Source organism: Asterias amurensis, chromosome 12, assembly GCF_032118995.1.
Source record: "Asterias amurensis chromosome 12, ASM3211899v1".
NCBI lineage: Eukaryota > Metazoa > Echinodermata > Asteroidea > Forcipulatida > Asteriidae > Asterias > Asterias amurensis.
Genome location: NC_092659.1, coordinates 8,405,281 through 8,426,923, shown reverse-complemented (window position 1 = coordinate 8,426,923; position 21,643 = coordinate 8,405,281). Strand labels below are relative to the sequence as shown.

The following is a 21,643-nucleotide window of genomic DNA, read 5'->3' as shown; positions in this document are numbered from 1 at the left end:
GGACGGGTGGTCTCCCGCATGGGATCCTTGTGTGTATTTATTATCACCCATAGCCACACTTGTTTAAATCCCCCGCTATGGGATCATTTGTTTCGGTCGATACTGTATTTGCTGACCGGCAAGACTGCTGTGTGTGTTTTGTCTTAAGTCCAGTCCTCTGTTTGTGTCTGTTTTTTGTTTTGTTTCAGTGTTTACTAATTATTCTTTGTAAACATGCATATGCATTGAGACCTGCTGTTATATTTTGTTCATTGGTGGCTCGACTCGACCACGGACCTCTACGGTTCACTTGACATTATTTATAATCTCAATGCATATGCAGGTCATAAGGGACCATTGCCTACAAGCTTTGCTTCTTAAATGGATCCCTCCGCAGTGTCAACATAGTTATGCATCTATTTCTTCAAACCTATGTTGTGAAACAATTATTTTTCATTGTTGTAATAATTTCTTGTGACTGCTGTTTGATATTGTTTTTTTGTTTGTTTTGTCTTTTGATACTGTGGAAATAAAATGAACCTTGAACCTTGGACCTTGACAAAGCTAGTTGGCAATAACAACACCTTCGAGATGGTTCTTTATGGGATTAGGCAAGCCAACAGCGGCTGACGTGCCAAAAATTGATACTAAAAAGTGACAGATGGAGATTCATTCTTCTCACAACAATGATAGACCCCTGCTATGGATTACTGACCCCTTCTTAAAGGCAGCAGACACTATTGGTAATTACTCAAAATTATTATCATCAAAAAACCTTTCTTCATTACGAGTAATGGGGAGAGGTTGATGGTATAAAACATTGTGAGAAACAGCTCCCTCTGAAGTCACGTAGTTTACGAATAGGAAGTAATTTTCCACGAATTTTATTTCGAGACCTCAAGTTTAGAATTTGAGGTCTCGAAATCAAGCATCAGAAAGCACATAACTTCGTATGACAAGGGTGTTTTTTCTTTCATTATTACCTCGCAAGTCTTCGACGACCGATAGAGCTCAAATTTTCACATGTTTGTTATTTTATGCATTATTATGTTGAGATACACCAACTGTGAAGACTAGTCTTTGACAATTACCAATAGTGTCCACTGTCTTTAAAAGGGGATTTACACCAAGGCAAGTAGGAGTTATCATAAAATAGGGTGATTGGCTCTACCTTGTGAAGAGCAAAGTGGTACCAGTTGGAACCAGTGGAAACCGGATAGTGTATCCGGGTTTGCGCGCGTGTTTGTACTTTGAACGTCTGCTTAAAATTAAAGACGCCTCGCCCTGCAGTAGCTGAGATAATTTCGTTTTGAAAAGTGAGGGTGTGGTTAATATTTATATGACTTTAGTAGGCTTAGGAGGAATGCAGTTTTGTTTGTATGTACAAACAAACCCAACAAGGATTTAGTTTGTGATGCAAATTCGCCCCAAACAAGGCTCAAGTTAAAGATGCCTCGCCCTGCAGTAGCTGAGATCATTTCGTTTTGAAAAGTGAGGGTGTGGTTAATATATGACTTTAGTAGGCTTAGGAGGAATGCAGTTTTGTTTGTATGTACAAACAAACCCAACAAGGATTTTGTTTGTTAAGCAAATTCGCCCCAAACAAGGCTCAAAGCCATTTTAGGTTAGAAGGGGCCACACGAAGAAAACTAATGATTTAACATGAAAATAACTCACGAGAGCTGGAGAATTGATATTTTAAAACAGTCCAGATTGTAGGAGTGGGGAAAAATCCACCAGGCATTTGGAATAACTCTTTGTTCTACATATAGAAAAACGAGTTTGGCAGTGGCTGCATCATCTTCATTTACAGGCTGTGTTCCTCCAATGTAGCCCTCCTCCTCATGTAAGTGTCATTCATTTCTTTTTCTTGCATTTCTTGTCAAAGTTGTTTCTGCATGTATACTATGATATCATCTCTCCATCTTCTTTTTGTCCTTGGTTGCCTGTCCATTATTCCTTATGTGTTGTCCATCCATCTGTTGACATTTCTTTTGGGCGCGGTGTGTGCCCTTCCCCATTTAGCTTGTTTTATTGCCCTCATGATGTCGGTTACTCCAGTTTTCAAAAAATGGTTGCACGTGCGTATGCGTGTGAACATTCAAATCGGGATCTGTGACAAAAGAGGACATGGTCCCGGTTAGCGGTGTAAGCATGGTGATACCAAGTTCGAAAGTGTGACGAAACTAATGGGAGCTGTTGCCAACAAGTTTAGGCTACAAACAAAGGGGCAAATGAAGTCCCTGATTGCAGGTATATTACACAAAAAGCTAATACATTAATGTCCGTATCAGTGGATGCAATAGTGTTCAGAATTAACAGAAATAAAATGAGACAATAACAAGCAAAACCGTGACGGGGGTGGGGGGTGGTGGGTGTATCCCTCCTCTGAGAATTCCACTCGTCACCAGTAGAACGATTACGATTACTTTATGTTGCATCGGATTGAATATAGGGATGATCACCGTTGGGGTGGGGAAAGGGGGTTAGGGTAGTCGATTATACAGTTTCCTTTTTTAAAATTTGAAAGATTTTTTAAAGAATAGACGTATCTACCTTTAGTAAAACCCAGATCAGGAAGGCAGACAGTTTACTGTGATTTTGGTGTGGCACGAACCCAAGGATCATGATATCAAGGGTTAAGAAAACGACCCCCATGCGTGGCAAACAGTAGTGGTATGTAACTTTATACTTATTTGTAACTATTGTTTTTTTTTTGTGGGGAAAAAAACTTCAGCACGCACTAAAATCAAAACAAATATTAAGCAAAACTATAAAAAAAAACTTGAAAGCGTATATAAAGGAGCCCAGGGCCTCGCTCAGCCACTGTTTTGACTGTCAGCTAATCGCGCTTGAAACCGTTTTCAGTCATTGTCGTCAGAGAGATTTCCCTGATTTCATCGGTTGTTCGATCATCTTCTGCCATGGCTCTGCGCATACTTGCAATCTTGACGGTACTGACACTGGTGTTGACCAGCTGGGTGAGTATTTTTTAAGATAATTATTTTAGACCCAACGATTATGAAGCTCCACTTAAAGGAACACATTGCCTTGGATCTGTCGAGTTGGTCTTTGAAAATCGTTCTGTAACCGTTTGTTGTAAAATGTATATGGTTGGAAAGATATTGTAAAAGTAGAATACAATGATCTACACAAATATGCCTCGAAATTGCACGGTTTTCTTTTTACCCTGTCGACTAACACAGTCGGCCATTAATATGGGAGTCAAAATGGCCGACCGTGTTAGTTTGCGACGTAAAAGGAAAACCGTGCAATTTCGAGTGATACTTGTGTGGATCATTATATTCTACTTTTAAAACATCTTTCTAACCATATGCATTCATAACAAACGGTTACAGAACGCTTTTTATAGACCAACTCGTCCGATCCAAGGCAACGTGTTCATTTGAGCCTTCTGACTGGGGGGGGGGGGGGGGGTGCAGAGAATACACTGATTTGCGGCCGTGAAAAGATAGCAAGTTGCGGCCGTAAGAAGATAGTAAGTCGCGGCCGTAAAAAGAAGGTTATAGTTGCGGCCTTAAAAAAGTAGTAAGTTGTGGCCGTAAATAGATAAGTTGCGGCCAAGATACCAAGTTCGTTTTGGGGCATGAATGTTGACCCATGAACTTTAAGTTTATGTATGGAAAGCTGTTTTCATCTTTGTGTAGAACTTTGGTTTTCTTAAGAAACAGCAAAAAGGCCAGATCAGTGTTGCTTTTGCAGCAATGAATAGAAAACAAAACTGTCGTTTTCACTTCGACGCGCCTGTACAGATCTATTGACGAATATCCCCCGGTTTGTTGAATCAAAGTGCCCAGCGGAAAAATGGCTCAATTACCATCTTTCCAGGTACACAGAGTATGTTGTCTCTGTACCAGAACGATGCAAGCAATAAAATAAATGGCTCCATGAAAAAAAGGTGCCATTACTGTATGTTTGCTGAATCACTTCCAGTTGTTTTCCCAAACATCATTTACAGGCAGGACTTACTCTCTCTTGCTGTATTCCAACATTATTAACTAAGGTGTTATGCTAATAATTATGTTGAGTAATTACCAATGCCTCTTAAAGTGTCTGCATACGTTTGGTAATGGCTCTATAAATTACTGGTAATATAGGCCCTATTGCAGAAACTTTGAAGTACTGCGGTTATGGACAAAGATATCACTCGTTATCCCCTAAAATGTAAATGAGAATCGTTTCTGACAGTAACGCTTCTCAGATTTTATAGTCCATTTAAAGATTATCTGCTTGGACCAAACGTTATCAAATCCCCCTAGAGAGACACAATTTGGCCTAGCCTTGTCCAAGGCTCTTTATGCAAGCACCGGCCCGCTGCTAGTATACTATACCGCGCGCACGATACCGTGGGGTCGAAGATGGCTTTGCGAGGTATCAACGAGGTTACATTTGATACCTCGCAAAGCCATCTTCGACCCCACGGTATCGTGCGCGCGGTATAGTATACTGTCAGCGGGCCGGTGCTTGCATAAAGAGCCTTGGACAAGGCTACACATTGCCTTGCCTGATTTGGTGCTTTGGGCTATACAACGCGTTTGTTATGAGATAAGATTTGATTGGACAGATGTTTGAAAAGTACAATACTGTATAATGATCCACACAAACTTCCCCTGACATTGTGCATGTTTCCCAATTTGGCTTCGTGACGCGTCGACGGTCTGCCATTTTGTCGAACCAAACTGATCACTCCACAAAAGGGCGGACCGTGTTACAAGGGTAAAGGGGAAACTGTTTTAAGGGTATTGAGTAGATCATTATATTTTTCGACTATTAAAGCATCTTGTCAACCTTAATTATTTAACTTAACTTAACTTTAACTTAAATGCATTTATAAAGCGCTTTAAATAACAAAAACACGCAAATCACCTAATCCTAGGAACGTCTACTACCTAAACATTAGCAATGGCATAAAACAAAAACAAATATACTTTCGCGTCCATTTTGTTTGGCATAGGTTTATACCTAGTTTGCACATAATTGCCTTTCATTGGTACTGTTGCACAACCGTGACGTAACTTCTTGAGTCGCACAAGAAATATATAGGGTACATTATAATTTATTGTTATATATTATTTAGTATACATTAGGGTCATTTATTTGCATCTGGGAAATGGGCATGACTTCTAATGGGAGACTTTTGATCGCTAGGTGGCAGCAGACTTACCAGGTGAAATCACAGACACACACATAAAGAACCTAGGGCGAATTCGAAATCCATTGTTTTCGATAATGTGCAAATGATCAAAACTACGTAAACATTAGAAATTTACCAAGTAAGTCTGCTGCCACCTAGCGTTCCAGTGTCTCCCATTACTATAATGCAGCGCGTCCGCTTGTAAATATTTCATGCTTATGCAAAACTCCGGACGAAAACCTAAACAAAGAACGTTTTGTTTTCACTACTGAATCATTCCAATGCAATGCTTACTGATATACTTTGACACAGGTTGGCACGGCAGAGGCGGTGCCAGGCACTACTATCGCCAACAAAGCAAAGGCCTACGCCAATGCAGGCAGGACTGATTGGACATTTGCTGCGGCTCACCCCGACGCTGGTGGGTTCTTCAGTGATGGGAGCAACACGGACAAATGCAACCTCTTTGTGGCAGATGTGCTTGAGGCGGTTGGGGCAACGGTCCCGCATAGGTAAGATCATCCCTTACAACGAAAACCATAATAATATTATAGGAATCTTTAAGGAATCAAAGAAGTTGCGAAAAATCTATAAGCATTTTATATAAATCCTATAGGATTCTAAAGGTATTTTTCCTATACGTAGGACTTTCCTGTAAGGGAAGGAGGAATAAGTACAGGGATGGACATCTATGATCTAGCTCAGCCAACTGTAAAGACGTTTAATTGACCCTAAAAAATAAAAATAGTGTAAAATACCCATTTACTTGTTCCCCTGTTGCTGTAGAGGGCAGCAGACTTACCAGGTAAATCTCCGTTGTTCTTGGAAATGTTTGAGCATGCTCAGTACGGCCTGAACAATGGAAGTTAACCTGGTAAGTCTGCTGACCCCTAAGCATTCAATAGTCTCCCATTCGGACACGGCTAACAAATTAATACTATCAGCCCGACTCACTTCTTGATTCCAACTCCTTATCTATTTAGAAGATGGGGTTTTTCTGGCCCTATCGGTGCAGGGGAGTGGGGCAGCTCATCTTCCTCTTACTTGACAAGCGCACCGTGCTGGGAGTATAGATCGAGTTCATGTACAGGCTGCGTCATCGGAGATGGAAGACACGTTGGGATTGTGACCGGAACGAGAGAAACAACCAGTGCCACATATTCCCAACTTGTGACCAACGACTGGGGTTTTCGCACATCTGGAACTGGAAGCAGTTCTTCTATAACTGCCTTTTGGAAATACGTTTGTTAAGCTCTCAGACCCACGAGGCGTTTAGCGGGGGCCTAGTCATTATAACCACCCACTGCTATTCGCGAAAAAAAGGTAAAACACGAAAAAGAAGAGGAGGAAAACAAAAAACTTTCATATAATTTTAAATCTTCATGTGTGTCGTAGAATAATCGAAGCTAAAAGTGGGCGTAGTTTGTTGCAGAATATTGGGGGGCATTAATAGATGTTAAAAAAATGAGATCTTCGAAAACTATGTCATTTAGCATCAGTACTAATTATATACTGATTATTGCGAGAACATCACATCCGGATATCCATATACTCATTTCCTTCAGTCCGTCTGAATTTTGTAGTTCTTAATCTGACGCTCGCACAGAAGCAATGCAAAGGGATCCCGGGTCAAATTTGACTCGGATGCTGGGTTACCGGGGTGGGGTGGGGTGGGGGGGGGGTCCGAACCATTTCTTGGGTCAGACTGACCGTGAAACTATGAGTTAAGAAATGTATGTATCTTTTGTAGACAAAGTTTTTGGCCACGACATCCTACTAACTATAATTTACATTATACTGGTTGGGAACATAGGATTTCTTTAGTTTGTAATTAGTCTCCTTCAAATGATTTTACCTGCTAGATATAGAAATGTGAAGTCCACATGCTCTTTTCATTTAGCTCCTAAAGTTGTTACAACACTTATTAGAGTTTGGACATCACCTCACCGTAACTAATTTAGTCTTAGTTCAAGACGTCACTATCTCATACTCGTAACGGAATATGATAACCCGACAGAGGGCGCGACTTTCTTCTAGAATTCTTAACACGCCTTATGGTCAAGTTTTAATATGCCAATTGTATTAATGTATTTGTAACGATGGTTGTTTTCTGTTAAAGATTTTTAAACAAGACAATAAATGTGTGTGCTGCTTTTGCAAGGTTGCTGATAAACAGTTTGTCGTTTTCACTTTTGTATTGAGTTATATCCCATCAAATGTCCGCCATTGTTATTGTATTTGTCTGCCATTTTTGACATGGCACATTGATTTGAATATGACACACCCAAGAATCAGGAAAATGAAATTTACACATAATTTATTTGGATAGACTCGAAGACCTCTATTATAACAAATAAATCAATCAATATTCTCCCAAATGCTGCCTGGTCAAAATATCAGCCATCTTGAAAAATTTAGGACTGAACAGTCCCACACCTTTAAATGCATCTTTAAAACTCCTTGGATTTGGACCTATAAACTGTAGAGCAAAATGAAGATCATTTTGCGAAATGGCCATACCTTTTGCGAAATGGCCATACCTTATTATGCCCACCATCGTGTAATGAGCGGACACTATTTGGCAGCGAACACTTTTTGACACGACACCGGTGAGTGCTCGTAACAACAAGATAACGATATGCAGGCTTCAGCTTGAATTGATTTATTTTTCGACAGTCGACTTTGAAAAAAATGGACACTATTGGTAAGCGGGGGCGTCAATCCGTCTTGAAAGGTGGTGGTGGGGGGGGGGGGCACATAACATTTACGGCGTGGGGTCCGGGACCCGCTTTAGGGCCCCGGGATTTTTTCAGACCGTAGATGCTCTCTGGTGCAATCTAGTGAATCTGAAGGGTGATGTTCCTCCCTCTCAGGTGTTGGAATTTAATGATAACCATGATAGCAGGAATAAGTGCATCATATATGATGCACCTATTCTTGCTATCATGGTTATTGTACCTAAAAAGCAACTCAATTATAGCTTCGTTATATCCATATTGTTTCTGCATTCTTCGAAAATGGGTTGGCGTGGGGTGGGGTACACGTCCCTTCCACTCTTTCAAGGGGGAGGTGCAAATCTGTCAACGGTGGAGCATGCGTGTGAGAAGCCTTTACGACTCGGGGTGCGGGCCCGATTAAGGGCCCGGGAACAATTTGCATTTTAGATGCTCTGTGATGCAATCTAGGGCCAATTTTGAGGGGGGATATTGTGTCATATCCTTTGCCCGCAGGATTAATGCCCATATAGGAACACAAGGTTTCGTCTTACACAGTGCAAAACTTGGGCTTCATGATAAAGAGGGTCAAAAAGCTGGGGGGGGGGGAACATTTGATATTGTGTCCCCCGCCCTCCAAAAGGTGGGGGACATGTCCCCCTGTGTCCCCCCCCCCCTGATTGACGCCCATAATGGTAAGTGTCAAAGACTATTCTTCACAGTTGGTGTATCTCAACATGCATAAAATAACAAACCTGTGAAAATTTGAGCTCAATCGGTCGTCGAAGTTGCCGAGATAATAATGAAAGAAAAACACCCTTGTCACACGAAGTTGTGTGCTTTCTGATGCTTGATTTCGAGACCTCAAATTCTAAACTTGAGGTCTTGAAATCAAATTCATGGAAAATTACTTCTTTCTTGAAAACTACGTCACTTCAGAGGGAGCTTTTTCTCACACTATTTTATACAATCAACCTCTCCCCATCACTCGTAATTACGAAAGGTTTTATGATGATAGTATTAGTTTGAGAAATCACCAATAGTGTCCACTGCCTTTAAGCAAGGTTTAGGGTTTAGGCATGCTTCAAAGAAAACTCAAAGATTGCTTCACACACAAACGCTGGAGAGTAGATAAAAATGCCACTATGCTTCTATATATAGAGCAAGGACCAGAGTACAAGGCTGTGCTCGCACAAAGGTCAATAACCAGCAACTCACAATCACGATAAGGCCAGCTCACAAAAGGTCAAGCTCTATACAGCTCGGCGCCATTGTTAATCCGATCTCATCAGAGTTCGACATACCACACTGTCTCTATGCTGGAGTGCATGCATGCATTAGCATGCACGCGGTGATAAAGGCAAGAGCTCTTTCCGGGTGCTACTAATAGTACCATACACATTGCTCTAGCTCTATATGCAATCATACACAACACACAGAGCAAGGAACACAGCTCAACCATTCATGATGTCTACCAAGCGGCTGCATTTTTCAATTTTGGAACGCAATTTTTTACTTCGACTCCTCGAAGAAAACATAGACATCGTTGAGTCCAAGTGCAACGATGGAATTACGATGAGACGCAAGGACGAAACGTGGGCAAGGATTGTCTCAAGATTCAATGCCGAACCCAGCGTTGTGAAAAGGACACCGAGACAGCTGCGCAAATGCTGGACCAACATGAAAATGCGCGCAAAGAAGTCAGACGGTTCGTCAAGTCTACCGGCGTTGGTTGCGCGCCACACGCCACAGAAACATGAGACGAGGGAGGGACCTGTTTCTTTGCGCTTGCAACCGGACTCAGATCAGATGGGTGTGAAATATGATTCGGTCTTTAGCGGTAGTTGTGAAAGTGGTGCAGACAGTGCCAATGGTACAGATGTTAAGACGATCCCTGTGGAATGCTGGTCAGACAACGAAGTTGATGGCTCATACTCGGGGCTTGGAGGTGGGAGCGAAGATGAAGATGGAGATGAGGGAAGTTACCACCAGCAAGATGTAGAAGAACGAGGTGGGTGTTTGGAAACATTTAAGTGGTTCTTGTATGGTTTATGACAAAGCATATAATGCAGAGTGTTATTAGAGAGAAGAACTGCACTATGTTTCGGGCCTCGAAATGGCACCCAACGTAATTGCCAATGTGCCCTGTGCTTAAAATTGCGCGGTGCCCTGTGCAAGGTTCATAATATACATTTAGATATTCCTCATAAAGTTTCCCCTACCACGCAGAGTGAAATTGCTGTGCCCCTTCAAGAGCGAAGTTCAGGGCCTGATGTTTTCTCTGGTTAATACAATAGAGCGTTGGCGTGTGAGACGAGGTCCTCACTCGTATTGTGTAAGTCAATAGGTGACAACGACTGAAGAAAGGCACGATGAGACAATGTATGGTTATTATAAGTATTATAATAAGGTGAATTATTGATATATACATATATGCTGGATACAGCTTGTAGGTATTTTAGCGGCGAGTCTCTTGCACTAGGCATTGTTTAACTTTTCTGTAAAATATAAATCTCATCAGCCTGAAACAGACCATGGAGTAAGAATTTCTTCCTCCATGAACAAACCAAAATCATTGAGGGAAACTCGAAGGAGTGGTCAAACCCCAGAGAGAAAGTTGGGGAAATCTTCATGTACACCATTATTCTGCACAATGGTCGAGGCATTGTGCAGAGAAAAAAGAACATTTTATTTTCTTTGCAAAGTCAACCAGGCAGTATTTGCGATTGAGTTGTGGTTGCACCTTTCACTTCTTTCACAAAAATGGAGTTATAAGTCGAAAAGAACATGGTAAGCGGGAAATTTTGTATTGATTTAAAAGTTTTTAAAGCTGTTCTTTATTTACTCTTGTCTCCCCCCCCCACCCCAGCAAGAGCAGATTTCCATACAAGTGAAACGGACTTTAGACATGAAACAGCCGCTGATTCCAACAACAGCCAATGGACAGGCATGGATTACACGCGCAATGAGCACGAGGCCAAGATGTCGCTGTTGACAATCCAGATGGAGACGGCTCATGAGCAGCGGGAGCTAGCCCGGGAGATGCGGGAACAGACGAGACAGAGACACCGTCTTGAGATGCAGGTACTGGAAGAGAAGAGGCGATACAGGAGGATGAAGATGAACAGGATGTCTTCTCAAGGAAAAAGCTAGCAGGGGGGACGGACCCAAATTCATAAAGCTGCAGAAAATACTGCTTGACAAAAAATCAATTTCTTTGCTCAGCAAAACATGAGATGAGTAAGTTGACAACCTCATGCAGATAGGCGACAATAATAAACTGACATCGTAACACTAAAAGGCATGTACTCGATTTCACGAAAATGAGAAACAAAAGATTACCATATACACGATGTTGCTCTATGGTCAAACTATAAAGAACACACGCTGTATGAACATTAAACTCTCGGTCAATGAGAAACTCTCTCTTCTATAATAAAGTATTTTTTGTTTTGTTTATCCTCAATATCAAACCATAGTCGGGGATCAAATGATTCACTTCATAATGATTGTAATGTATGACCGACAACATATTAAATGAGTGACATGTCGGATATGAAGATGGCGTAAATGAGTGTAAAGGACTACCTATTTCAAATTGCTTTTTCAACCAAAAGGACCTATTATTGAAAATGCACAAAACTTTCACTGGCCTGGCGTTTCGACCCTAGCAAATTCATTGTCGAAAGGCGCCCGTGCATGCCGACGGCTAGAACAGGGAACATGTTGTTGCCATATCCTTCTCAGCTGCAAGGATGACTAGCCTCCAAAAATTATTGTTTAATATTATTAAAGTTCGCGATTTAAAGGAACATGTTGCCTTGGATCGGTCGAGTTGGTCTTTGAAAAGTGTATGTAATTGTTTGTATATAGAATGCATAGATTATAAATATATTAGAAAATATTTTAAAAGTAGAATATAATGATCCACAGAAGTATCACTCGAAATCGCGTGGTTTTCCTTTTACCTCGTCGACAAACACGGTCGGCCATTTATGGGAGTCAAAATTTTGACTCCCATAAATGGCAGACCGTGTCAGTTCGCGAAATAAAAGGAAAACCACTCAATTTCGAGGCAAATGTGTGTGGATCACTGTATTCTACTTTTTAAACATCTTTCTAACCATATGCATTTCATAACAAACGGTTACAAACGCTTTTCAAAGGCCAACTCGACCGATCCAAGGCAACGTGTTCCTTTAAGTTCAGATCACACGAGACTTATAGTTCTTATATCTCGGATCAGCCTTTTTTTTGCAGTTTTGTTTAGAGTCATATACACGGCTGGGAAGAAATGTATTAAAGTCTTGTTTTTGTTTTTATAAACTTATCTTGTTTTACTGATTAGTGCTGAGTTATTTCCTAACCCAGCCCATCCCCGCCCCCCCCCCCCCCCAAAAAAAGAAAAAAAAAATCACAACCGAAACCCAAAAGCTCAAAAGCCTTTGTTGTCAGTGTGTTTTGTGTGTAAAGATGGCGACTTCATTTAGTGAAACGTTCACAAATTAGTGTTGATTATGACTGTACACTGTTCATTATATACTGATGAAGCCAAATCTCTGATGGTGTGTCAGAGAAACTTTCACGGGATGCAGTTCCATCTTTGGCAAATTGTCAATCATTCAAATTTTGTCAAACGGACATGCCATACAAACGGGTTCACTAGGCTACAACTTTTAACTTGCAAACCGCATGGAGACCGTATGCATGTACATGTAGATGTAGGCCTATGCTTTCATGCTTACCACAATATTTGTTGTGGTTTATCTGATGAAAATCATTGAGAGATTGGCCGAAGGAATCTAGGAGTAAATGGGACGGATTAAGACCTAGTCGAGTTTTGTGGTATCATGTCCACAGAGGGCGCTACAGCGTTCAACTGTGTGTAGCAGAAAATCCACCTACGATCTCTGCTACATAATAGCATGTACATACGAGAGTCCATTGTATGACGAGTTCACTGTAAAAACCCCATATCCATGTTCACCCACAATCATGTAGGCCTACATGTTATTGCGTACACACTGAAATACCCAGAAAAGTAATAGTATTGACGGCGACTATTGCATGCTATGGCGTACAATGTAAAGTAATCATGTATTTTAGCAGTGTTGGGCTGCCCAAATTGATGAGCGCGGTCTTGAACCAACGGTAAAGAAATGAACAATTGTTGGTTATTTTGGGGGATATTTTTTCGTGTACGTTGACCAACGTGTACTGTTAGCTGTAAAGGGCTGTCAACTGTGGAAGGCATACATCGACAGGTACAATTGCGCCCACGGAAGTAGACATTAGAAAAGTGAGTGCAGTATTCTTCTCAGTAGTGAATTTACGTTTTGTGGGGATCTCGAAAAGAAAAAAAGGTGCTGTAATGTCACTGTGGTTCCTTCTTCCATGCTTACCCTATATGCCATGTTGCCGGTGTCAAACCAATCTTCTTGAACAAAGTGTACACATTCGATCGAAGCATGATGATCCACCAGATAGTTGCCATAGTCTAAAGGCCTTAAACAAATAATATTGCACACATTGGCAGTCGAAATCGTATACATCATGATCTTGTATAGTGTACGGTTGTGTGTACAACAATGGGCCATTCAATTTCGTGTACGACGGCACTATTAAATGGCACACGTTCTCGAATAGTTATCCCCCACTGAGACGACTTTTGTTCGTTTTTATCTCCTTTTTCCGTGTCATTATAACATAATATTCCAACAGACTTTGTATACTTCTCTGTGGAACATCCAACTTTTTAGAATTTCCAACATGGAGTCCTTTTATTTTCCATTGTCAATTTTGTCTCCACTAACGGAAAATGAGCACAAACACAACCAACAACCTTGCTGTTATAAGAGATGTTAAATTTACATCGGGGATGCCTGGGTCATAATGTTCTATTGTGTCCCTTTATACCAAGCAACATTCCGCAAATTCAAGTGACTGACTGGTATCCTGCATCTAATTTCTGCCTAGAAAGACATTTTTAAAGCAATATTTCTTGCTTCAGCAGCTCTATTTCGCCACAGGGAAAATTTTCATTGATAATTGTATAGCTGATACGTTTATTCAATTTTGGAAATAGTGTATAATACAGAGTCATATGGTCAAAATTATTGTTAAATAAAAAAGAGATTAAAAGGTGAAACTTAAAACAAGGGGCAACATCTAGGTCCGGGGAGAAGCACAGCATTTGTACCCCAGCCAATGAACAGACAAACCAAAACAAAACCCAGACAGACTTTACAAAAATGCAGGACAAAACTAACAGGTGTAAGACAGAAAGTAAAGCTGTTACTATTTCTACATACAAAAATTTTATCAGTATTTTAGTATTCATTAATAGAAAACGAGTGTTAAGCTTTTAAGTAGCTTTATGAAAAGCTTAAGGCAGTGGACACTATTGGTAATTACTCAAAATAATTATTGGCATAAAACCTTACTTGGTGACGAGTAATGGGGAGAGGTTGATGGTATACAACATTGTGAGAAACGGCTCCCTCTGAAGTGCCATAGTTGAAGTGAAAGACGCAATTTTCCACGAATTTGATTTCGAGACCTCAGATTTAGAACTTGAGGCCTCGAAATCAACCATCTAAATGCACACAACTTCGTGTGACAAGGGTGTTTTGTCTTTCGTTATTATCTCGCAAGTTCGATGACCGATTGAGCTCAAATTTTCACAGGTTTGTTTTTTTATGCATATGTTGAGATACCCCAAGTGAGAAGACTGGTCTTTGACAATTACCAATAGTGTCCACTGTCTTTAAAGGAACACGTTGCCTTGGATCAGTCGAGTTGGTCTTTGAAAAGCGTTTTTAACCGTTTTTTATAAAATGCATATGGGTAGAAAGATGTTGTAAAAGTAGAATACAATGATCCACACAAACATGCCTCGAAATTGTGTGGTTTTCCTTTTACCTTGTCGACTAACACGTCGGCCATTTATGGGGGTCAAAATTGCTCCCATAAATGGCCGACCATAATAGTTCGCAGAGTAGAAGGAAAACAACGCAATTTCGAGGCAAACTTGTGTGGATCATTGTATTCTACGTTTAAAACATCTTTCCAACCATATGCACTTTATAAAAAACGGTTACAAACGCTTTTATGTTGACCAACTCGTCCGATCCAAGGCAACGTGTTCCTTTAAAAGCACAAAATAGCAGACTACGTTGGGGAGCCGATGGATATCTCTTTATTTTCATCAGTTTATAGCAGCGAATCGCTAAAGTATAATTCTCTGCCGGAGCAGCTCCATATTGGGCCCTGGTGATACTAAAAGCTCCTGAAACATTACATAATTGGTAAGAAAAACTCGCCCAGGGGCCTATTTCACAAAGAGCTAAAACTGACTGCAACTGCCAATCAGTCGTATAGTTGCTTAGTAAAGTGTGATGTCACAATGCAAATCACTAATGGTGATACTGACAATTTGTCTTATGATGGATGTTATTGCTTTGTGAAATCGAGCCCAGGAATCCCCAGGATCACAGATTTGCATAAAACTTAGCGATGATGACAGTTGAAAACACCCCTTGAAATGTTTTGTCTGAAATGTTGTAGTCATGGATGAGAGAAAACAAAAATCCCGTTTGTAGTTTATCGCTTAGTGATCGGTTTTTCCCTATTTTCTCGTGACCCAGATCGATCTCAGAAACTTCCACTAGGAATGTCAGTTTATGGTGGATTACATAAAGTGCTTCATGCAAGCAACTGTTTTGTTATCAAAAACTAATTCTGGAATTGTTCCTAATATAGGTCACAGAAACATGAAGTGCTGGAAGTGTGGCGTCCAGAAACTTTCGAAAGAGTTCCCGCCATGGACCATAATGGAGACGTGCCAACATGCGGCATTGCATTGCCTCAGGGTAAGACATATATTATCATTCAGACTTTAAGTGAATGCTCAAACTAGGCACTGAACAATTACTCAAAAAAAAATTTGTCAGCATAAAAAATAAACATTGTGAGAAACGGCTCCCTCAGCTCTGAAGTAATATAGTTTTCATAAAAGAAGTTTTTTTCAACGAATATGATTTCGGGACCTCAGAATTAGATTGAGATCCCGAAATCAAGCATCTAAAAGCACACAACTTCGTGTGGCAAGGGTGTTTTTCTTCCATTATTATCTCGCAACTTCGACGACGAATTGAGTTGAAATTTCAACAGTTATTTTTTTAATATATGTTGAAATACACAAGGTGAGAAGACTGGACTTAGCAATTACCAATAGTGTCCAGTGTCTTGAAAGTTAACGAAATGATGATAACAAACTAGCCCCATACAGCTCCCGATCATAAATGTCTAAAAGTTTCGTCTTTCAAATTCCTATCGATACACGAACAACTATCAAAACAATGTCCATATCCAATAAACTTTGTAGCCCACTTTGCGCTGTCTATTTTTACCCGTCCATTTTCGGAGGGGACGCAATGGTTATAACTTGGCAACTCGACATTGCTGGTAAAATTGCTGGCAACTCAAATACAAATCAACTGAATCGCTGGCAATCTGCAGTAATATACACTTTCTTTTGCAGTAGGATACGTGGTACATTAAAAAAGAGTTAATTAACCAACAGTAACAGTCTGAATTTGATAATTTGATGCCGCCATTAAAACCCTGCTGTAAATAGAGATGGTACAATTTTGACGGTGCCTTAAAAGGTGCAAGTGCAAGTACACTATTTCAGCTTTTAGGGTTAGGATTAATTAAAGGCAGTGGACACTATTGGTAATTACTCAAAATAACCATTAGCATAACTCCTTACTTGGTAACAAGCAATGGAGAGCCGTTAATAGTAAACATTGCCAGAGAAACGGCTCCCTCTCAAGTAACATCGTTTTCGAGAAAGAAGTAATTTTCCACGAATTCGTTTTCGAGACCTCAGAATTAGATTGAGGTCCCGAAATCAAGCATCTAAAAGCACACAACTTCGTGTGACAAGGGTGTTTTTTCCTGCCATTATGTTCCCGCAACCTCGACGAATAATTGTGTTTAATTTTTCACAGTTTAATTTTGTGTGCATATGTTGAAATACACCAAGTGAGAAGCGGGTCTTACAATTACCAATAGTGTTCAGTGTCTCCTAAAGCTTACGAAAATGTTGATAACGAACTAGCCCCAGACTCCTGATCTTAAAGGTCTAGAACTTTCGCCTTAAAAATTCCTGTCAATACACGAGCAACTATCGAAACAATGTCCATATCCAAGAAACTTAAAGCGCACTTTGCGCCGTCCATTTTACCCGTCCACTTTAGGACGGGACACACACAAACTAACTTCGCACTATCAAATCGTTGGCAACCCAAATCCAAATTCACATCGACTGAAACGCTGTCAAGTCAATCCACAATATACACTTTTCCTCTGCAATGGGATACATTGCACATTAAAAAAGAGTTAATTAACGGCGAATTAAGTGGCATGAAGATGGCCATACAATAACCGTCTGAATTTGATATTGAAATGTGATATCACCATCTTTAAACCCTGCTATGGTGTACAATGTTGATAACATGCCTACAATTTTGGCGGTGAATTAAAAACCATTACCTGTACATTTTTAAGTAATCGTTGGACATCAATACTGCCAAGAGAATTATCATACACATACAAAGGGAACAATCTTTCTCACTATGGTCACTATTAAAAATGCTTCAAATGTCCCTTTCTTTTCTGCAATTAATTTTTACTAATACGGCTACCCACCACACAAAATAATATACTAGAATTTATTGTGCGTTGTTATTTTCTTCTTCTCCAGTGCGTCACGGCTCATGCCGAGCAACACGGCAGTTGCTCCCAATGTAAAAGTCCAGTTGGTCTCGATTCAATTCGTCTTAAACACTGCCACAGCATGCTGGACGCTATGTTTCCTGAGTACAAGATCACTTACGAGCCCACTTTGGAAGCGGACACGGCTGGTGAGAAAGGCTACATCAGTCTGGCGATGCTGAATGGTGACAGCACGAGTGTTGAGCTGAACGCGGCCATGACGGTCTTCACGTTGAGAGGGATCGTCAAGAAAGAACTTGGAGTGCCCTTTGAGAATCAACAACTGATTTACAATGGAACGGAAATGAAGGTGTGTTGAACTGTTTCGTATTTTAAAGAAGGCACTGGACACTAATTACTCACAATTATTTTTTAGCATTAAATCTTACTAAGTAACGAGCAATGGAGAGCTGTTGATAGTTAAAAACATTGTGAGAAACGGCTCCCTCTGAAGTAACAAAGTTTTTGAGAAGGAAGTAATTTCTCAGTAAAATATTTGAATTGATTTCGAGACCTCACGCGTGAGGTCTTGAAATCAACCATTCTGAAAGCACAAAACTTCGTGTGACAAGGATGTTTTTTCTTTCTTTCATTATTATCCATTGTTCAACAATTGGGTACAACTCAAGCTGCCAAGTTGCGGTAACTGAGCAAAGTCTTGATGGAACAAAATTATTCATCCCTTCTCTACGGTGATTGCTTGCTATATATATTTGCCCACAGGCATGAGTAGCCTTGAAAAGGAAGATGGATTACTTAGAAATGGCTTCTAGGCGCTGGTCATGGGGCGAAGTTCAATCAGGGGTCAACCATAGAGCAGGGAAAAACACATGGTGCAACCATAGGATAGTAGAAGTAACAGAGAAAGATCCAATTCATTCTGTAGAAGTAACTGTAGAGCAAGGACATAGATCTGTCCTTTGCAGTTTATGAAGTAACGTAAAGCTGTTGGTCCCATGTGTTGTGTAACGCATGTAAAAGAACCCAGTGCACTTTTCGAAAAGGGAAGGGGTTCGCCCCGGTGTTCCTGGCTGTGGCTGCTGTATGCGCCGTAGCATCTGACCCTTATAAGGTGCTAAACAATTGGGTCTCAAAACTCATCTCTGCAATTACCTTTCTTTCTGAAAGTGTATATACTCAGCGCCTTGGGTACCTTGTTTGGTAGGTAGATATGTGCGCTATATAAGACTTCGATGTTATTATTATTATATTTCCCCCATTCTATCTTTAATACAGGAATATACAGAAGATCAAGCTACAACAAACCTCGGATACTACAAAGTCATCCCTTCAGCAACCATCTACGTCAGACGTCTCCTGTACGCAGTTCAGAACAGCAACTTAAAGAAGGTAGTCTTCGATCTCAACTGGGGCTATCCAGCAAGGGGAAAAGACTTTCTGGACGCAACTGCGATCATCTTTAGCGGTACCGAGTTGGTAGACTATCTGGATTACAGAAAACTATCCCATGACTCAATGAGTCATTCCGGTGACGTCATGGACAACTACAAGAAAAAGGGGCACCATTTAATCACCGTCAATCTTCAGGAAGTTCCCGATGAGTTCACACACATCTTCTTCACATTGAGCTCGTATGAGTCACCCACCATCTCAAAGTTCCCAAACCCGAGTTTGAAGTTCTATGAGAAGGACCGGCCAGATGAGATGCTGTGTGAAGACACAGTGGAGAAAACCAACTTCTCGCAGGCGATCGTCATGTGCTGGATTTCCAGGGATAAGGGGAAGTGGTGTGTGTATAGTGCTGGGAAGGCGTCGGCAGGCAATTCGGAGGACTATGAGCCCCTTTATAAGACAATCTCGGACATTATTGCTAATGGACTGTAAATAGTAGGTGTGTGCATCTGAAACAACAACCATTACAAAATATGCAGTAATCGACCGAGTTATCTTTCTTTTTGATGGTATTGGTTTATTATCGTATTTTTTGAATAGGTGTAGGGTTCGCCAAAGGATAACGGGTTGATCAAAAACGACTGCACTTGTGCACCATCGTGTTATCTTTTGGGGGTGTTAGTTCTTTGAGTGGTGAATACGCACAAAATTTGATTATAAAAAAGTATGACGAATTGATGGACTCTAAAATTTAGTTTTGCTGCGGTCGTACTTCGAAAAGCAAACCAAGCCTGCTGAGATGATGAACACTTTTATATATATTATACATGTAATATGGAACTAATTGAAGTAGATTTTTATTTATTTTATCAAATTTTACTTGACGTTTTTGGTTTATTTGTACTCTCTTAATGTAAAAGCGTGAAAAGGCACTCTTTGAAGAGCCATAATGAAGGACAACTCTTTTTCGAGTGGTCTTCCACTCTTTTAGATTGAAGTTTGCATCTTTTTGAGTGACTTTTCACTCTGTCCTGGAGTGAAACCCCTCTAAACGAGTGAAATAACCACCACTCTTTTCGAAGAGCCATACGAGGGACAGCTCGAAATGTAAAGAGTGGTGTTTTTCACTCTTTTACATTTAGAGAGTAGCCTGTTGACACGATTTCAATAGATTTTAACAGACGATTATTTAAAGCAAAGCTTGATAACTTCTTAAAGGCACTGGACACTTGGTATTTACTCAAAATACATAGCTTGACATTTACTTGGTAACGAGCACAGAGAGCTGATGTGGATAATGAAAACAGTGTGAGAAACGTCTCCCTCTGAAGTAACGTATCTTTTGGGAATGTGATTTCTCACTAAAACATTTGAATTTTATGAGAAAGACTTGACAGGCATGATGCCTTTCTCACACAAATTTGTACACCAATGATGTTTTTTTCTTTCATGTTTTCTTGCAACTTCGATGACCAATTGAGCCCAAATGTTCACAGACTTGTTGTTTTACGCATTCATTTGGGATACACTACGTGTGGGATATACTACATGGGAGTACTGGTCTTCGGTTATTACCAAACCTGGCCGGGGCTTAGCTGGCAAACCTGTAGAAGATTGAGACCGATCGGCCATCTGGGTCACGAAAAATGTAGTGTCAAGCCGATTACACGTTTTTGCACGACATCGATTTCTCATCAAAAATGACATTACATACAGAAATACTTCAAGGGATGTGTTCTATCTATCGTCATCGTTAGAACGTGTAAGTTTTATGTAAATCTGTGATCTCAATTTTTGTTTTTCTAACAAGTTCGGTGACCGGTAGCAGTCTTGACAAATCAAGTGACAGTGATTAGTTACCGGGATACTTGTACGTGTTTTTAAACACGTACAGGGGGTCGATTTCACAAAGAGTTAGGACTAGTCCTAGGAGATAATTTATACAAATTGCATGGATAGTCCTAAGTTTGGACGAGTAACTGGTCCTAACTCGAGATTAGACTAGTCCTAATTCTTTGTGAAATCCACAGGTCCTTTAGTTTTATTTTACAAAGAACAAAAATATGTCCTTTTGATTTGATAGTATAAATGTTCAACGTTCTGGCTGGGAACCATAGTCCGTTGAATAGAGGGAGTTGTTTCTCACAATGTTTTACACTTACCATTGCAACAGCTCTCCATTGCTCGAGCGTTACTAAGTAAGTTTTTGAGCTAACAATTACTTTGAGTCATTCACAATAGTGTCCTATGGTTTATTTTAACACAAAATCAGGGGCCAATTTCATAGAGCTGCTTGAGCAAAAAAATTGCTTAAGCACGGAAATAGCTTGCTTATTTTACACATGTTACTGGCAAAAATGTCATGCCATATACATTGCTTGTGATAGGTATTTAGTGGTTGTTTACTTAGCATAACAATTGAGTGCAGTCTTGGCCGGTAGTCTGATTTTACTAAGCAAGGATTTTTTTGCTTAAGCAAACTTTTGCGCTTAAGCAGCTCTATGAAATTGGGCCCTGAGATTAGTTCGAGTTAGTTCTTGCGATTATTATGATGTTGAAAAAAAAAATGGATTATTGTCAACTTTATACTCATTTTTGTGAAATGTGACTCGTGAAAGGCACATTTAACTTTATGCTGGGGATAATTAACCCCTTGATAGTT

General features: G+C 40.3%; 3 protein-coding genes across 5 annotated transcripts; all 3 read left to right on the top strand.

Annotated features, from left to right (window-relative positions):
* The first annotated feature begins 1,650 nt into the window (after positions 1–1,650).
* Positions 1,651–20,401, top strand: LOC139945506 (uncharacterized). Of its 3 annotated transcripts, none has more exons than XM_071942877.1 (4): positions 1,651–1,825; positions 15,610–15,719; positions 17,618–17,938; positions 18,865–20,401. In XM_071942877.1, exons 2-4 carry the CDS (start codon positions 15,621–15,623, stop codon positions 19,471–19,473), a joined length of 1,029 nt encoding a protein of 342 aa, XP_071798978.1. In that variant the 5' UTR covers positions 1,651–1,825; positions 15,610–15,620; the 3' UTR covers positions 19,474–20,401. The 3 variants fall into 3 exon arrangements, with proteins under 3 accessions (XP_071798978.1, XP_071798977.1, XP_071798979.1); XM_071942876.1 differs by lacking the exon at positions 1,651–1,825 and adding an exon at positions 12,498–13,147; XM_071942878.1 differs by lacking the exon at positions 1,651–1,825 and adding an exon at positions 15,045–15,155.
* Positions 2,795–7,307, top strand: LOC139945498 (uncharacterized). Its single transcript, XM_071942862.1, has 3 exons — positions 2,795–2,960; positions 5,447–5,646; positions 6,118–7,307. Exons 1-3 carry the CDS (start codon positions 2,904–2,906, stop codon positions 6,383–6,385), a joined length of 525 nt encoding a protein of 174 aa, XP_071798963.1. The 5' UTR covers positions 2,795–2,903; the 3' UTR covers positions 6,386–7,307.
* LOC139945507 (uncharacterized) lies at positions 8,956–12,168 on the top strand. Its single transcript, XM_071942879.1, has 2 exons — positions 8,956–9,859; positions 10,718–12,168. The coding sequence occupies exons 1-2, from the start codon at positions 9,265–9,267 to the stop codon at positions 10,999–11,001; spliced, it is 879 nt and encodes a 292-aa protein (XP_071798980.1). The 5' UTR covers positions 8,956–9,264; the 3' UTR covers positions 11,002–12,168.
* Positions 20,402–21,643: the final 1,242 nt, after the last annotated feature.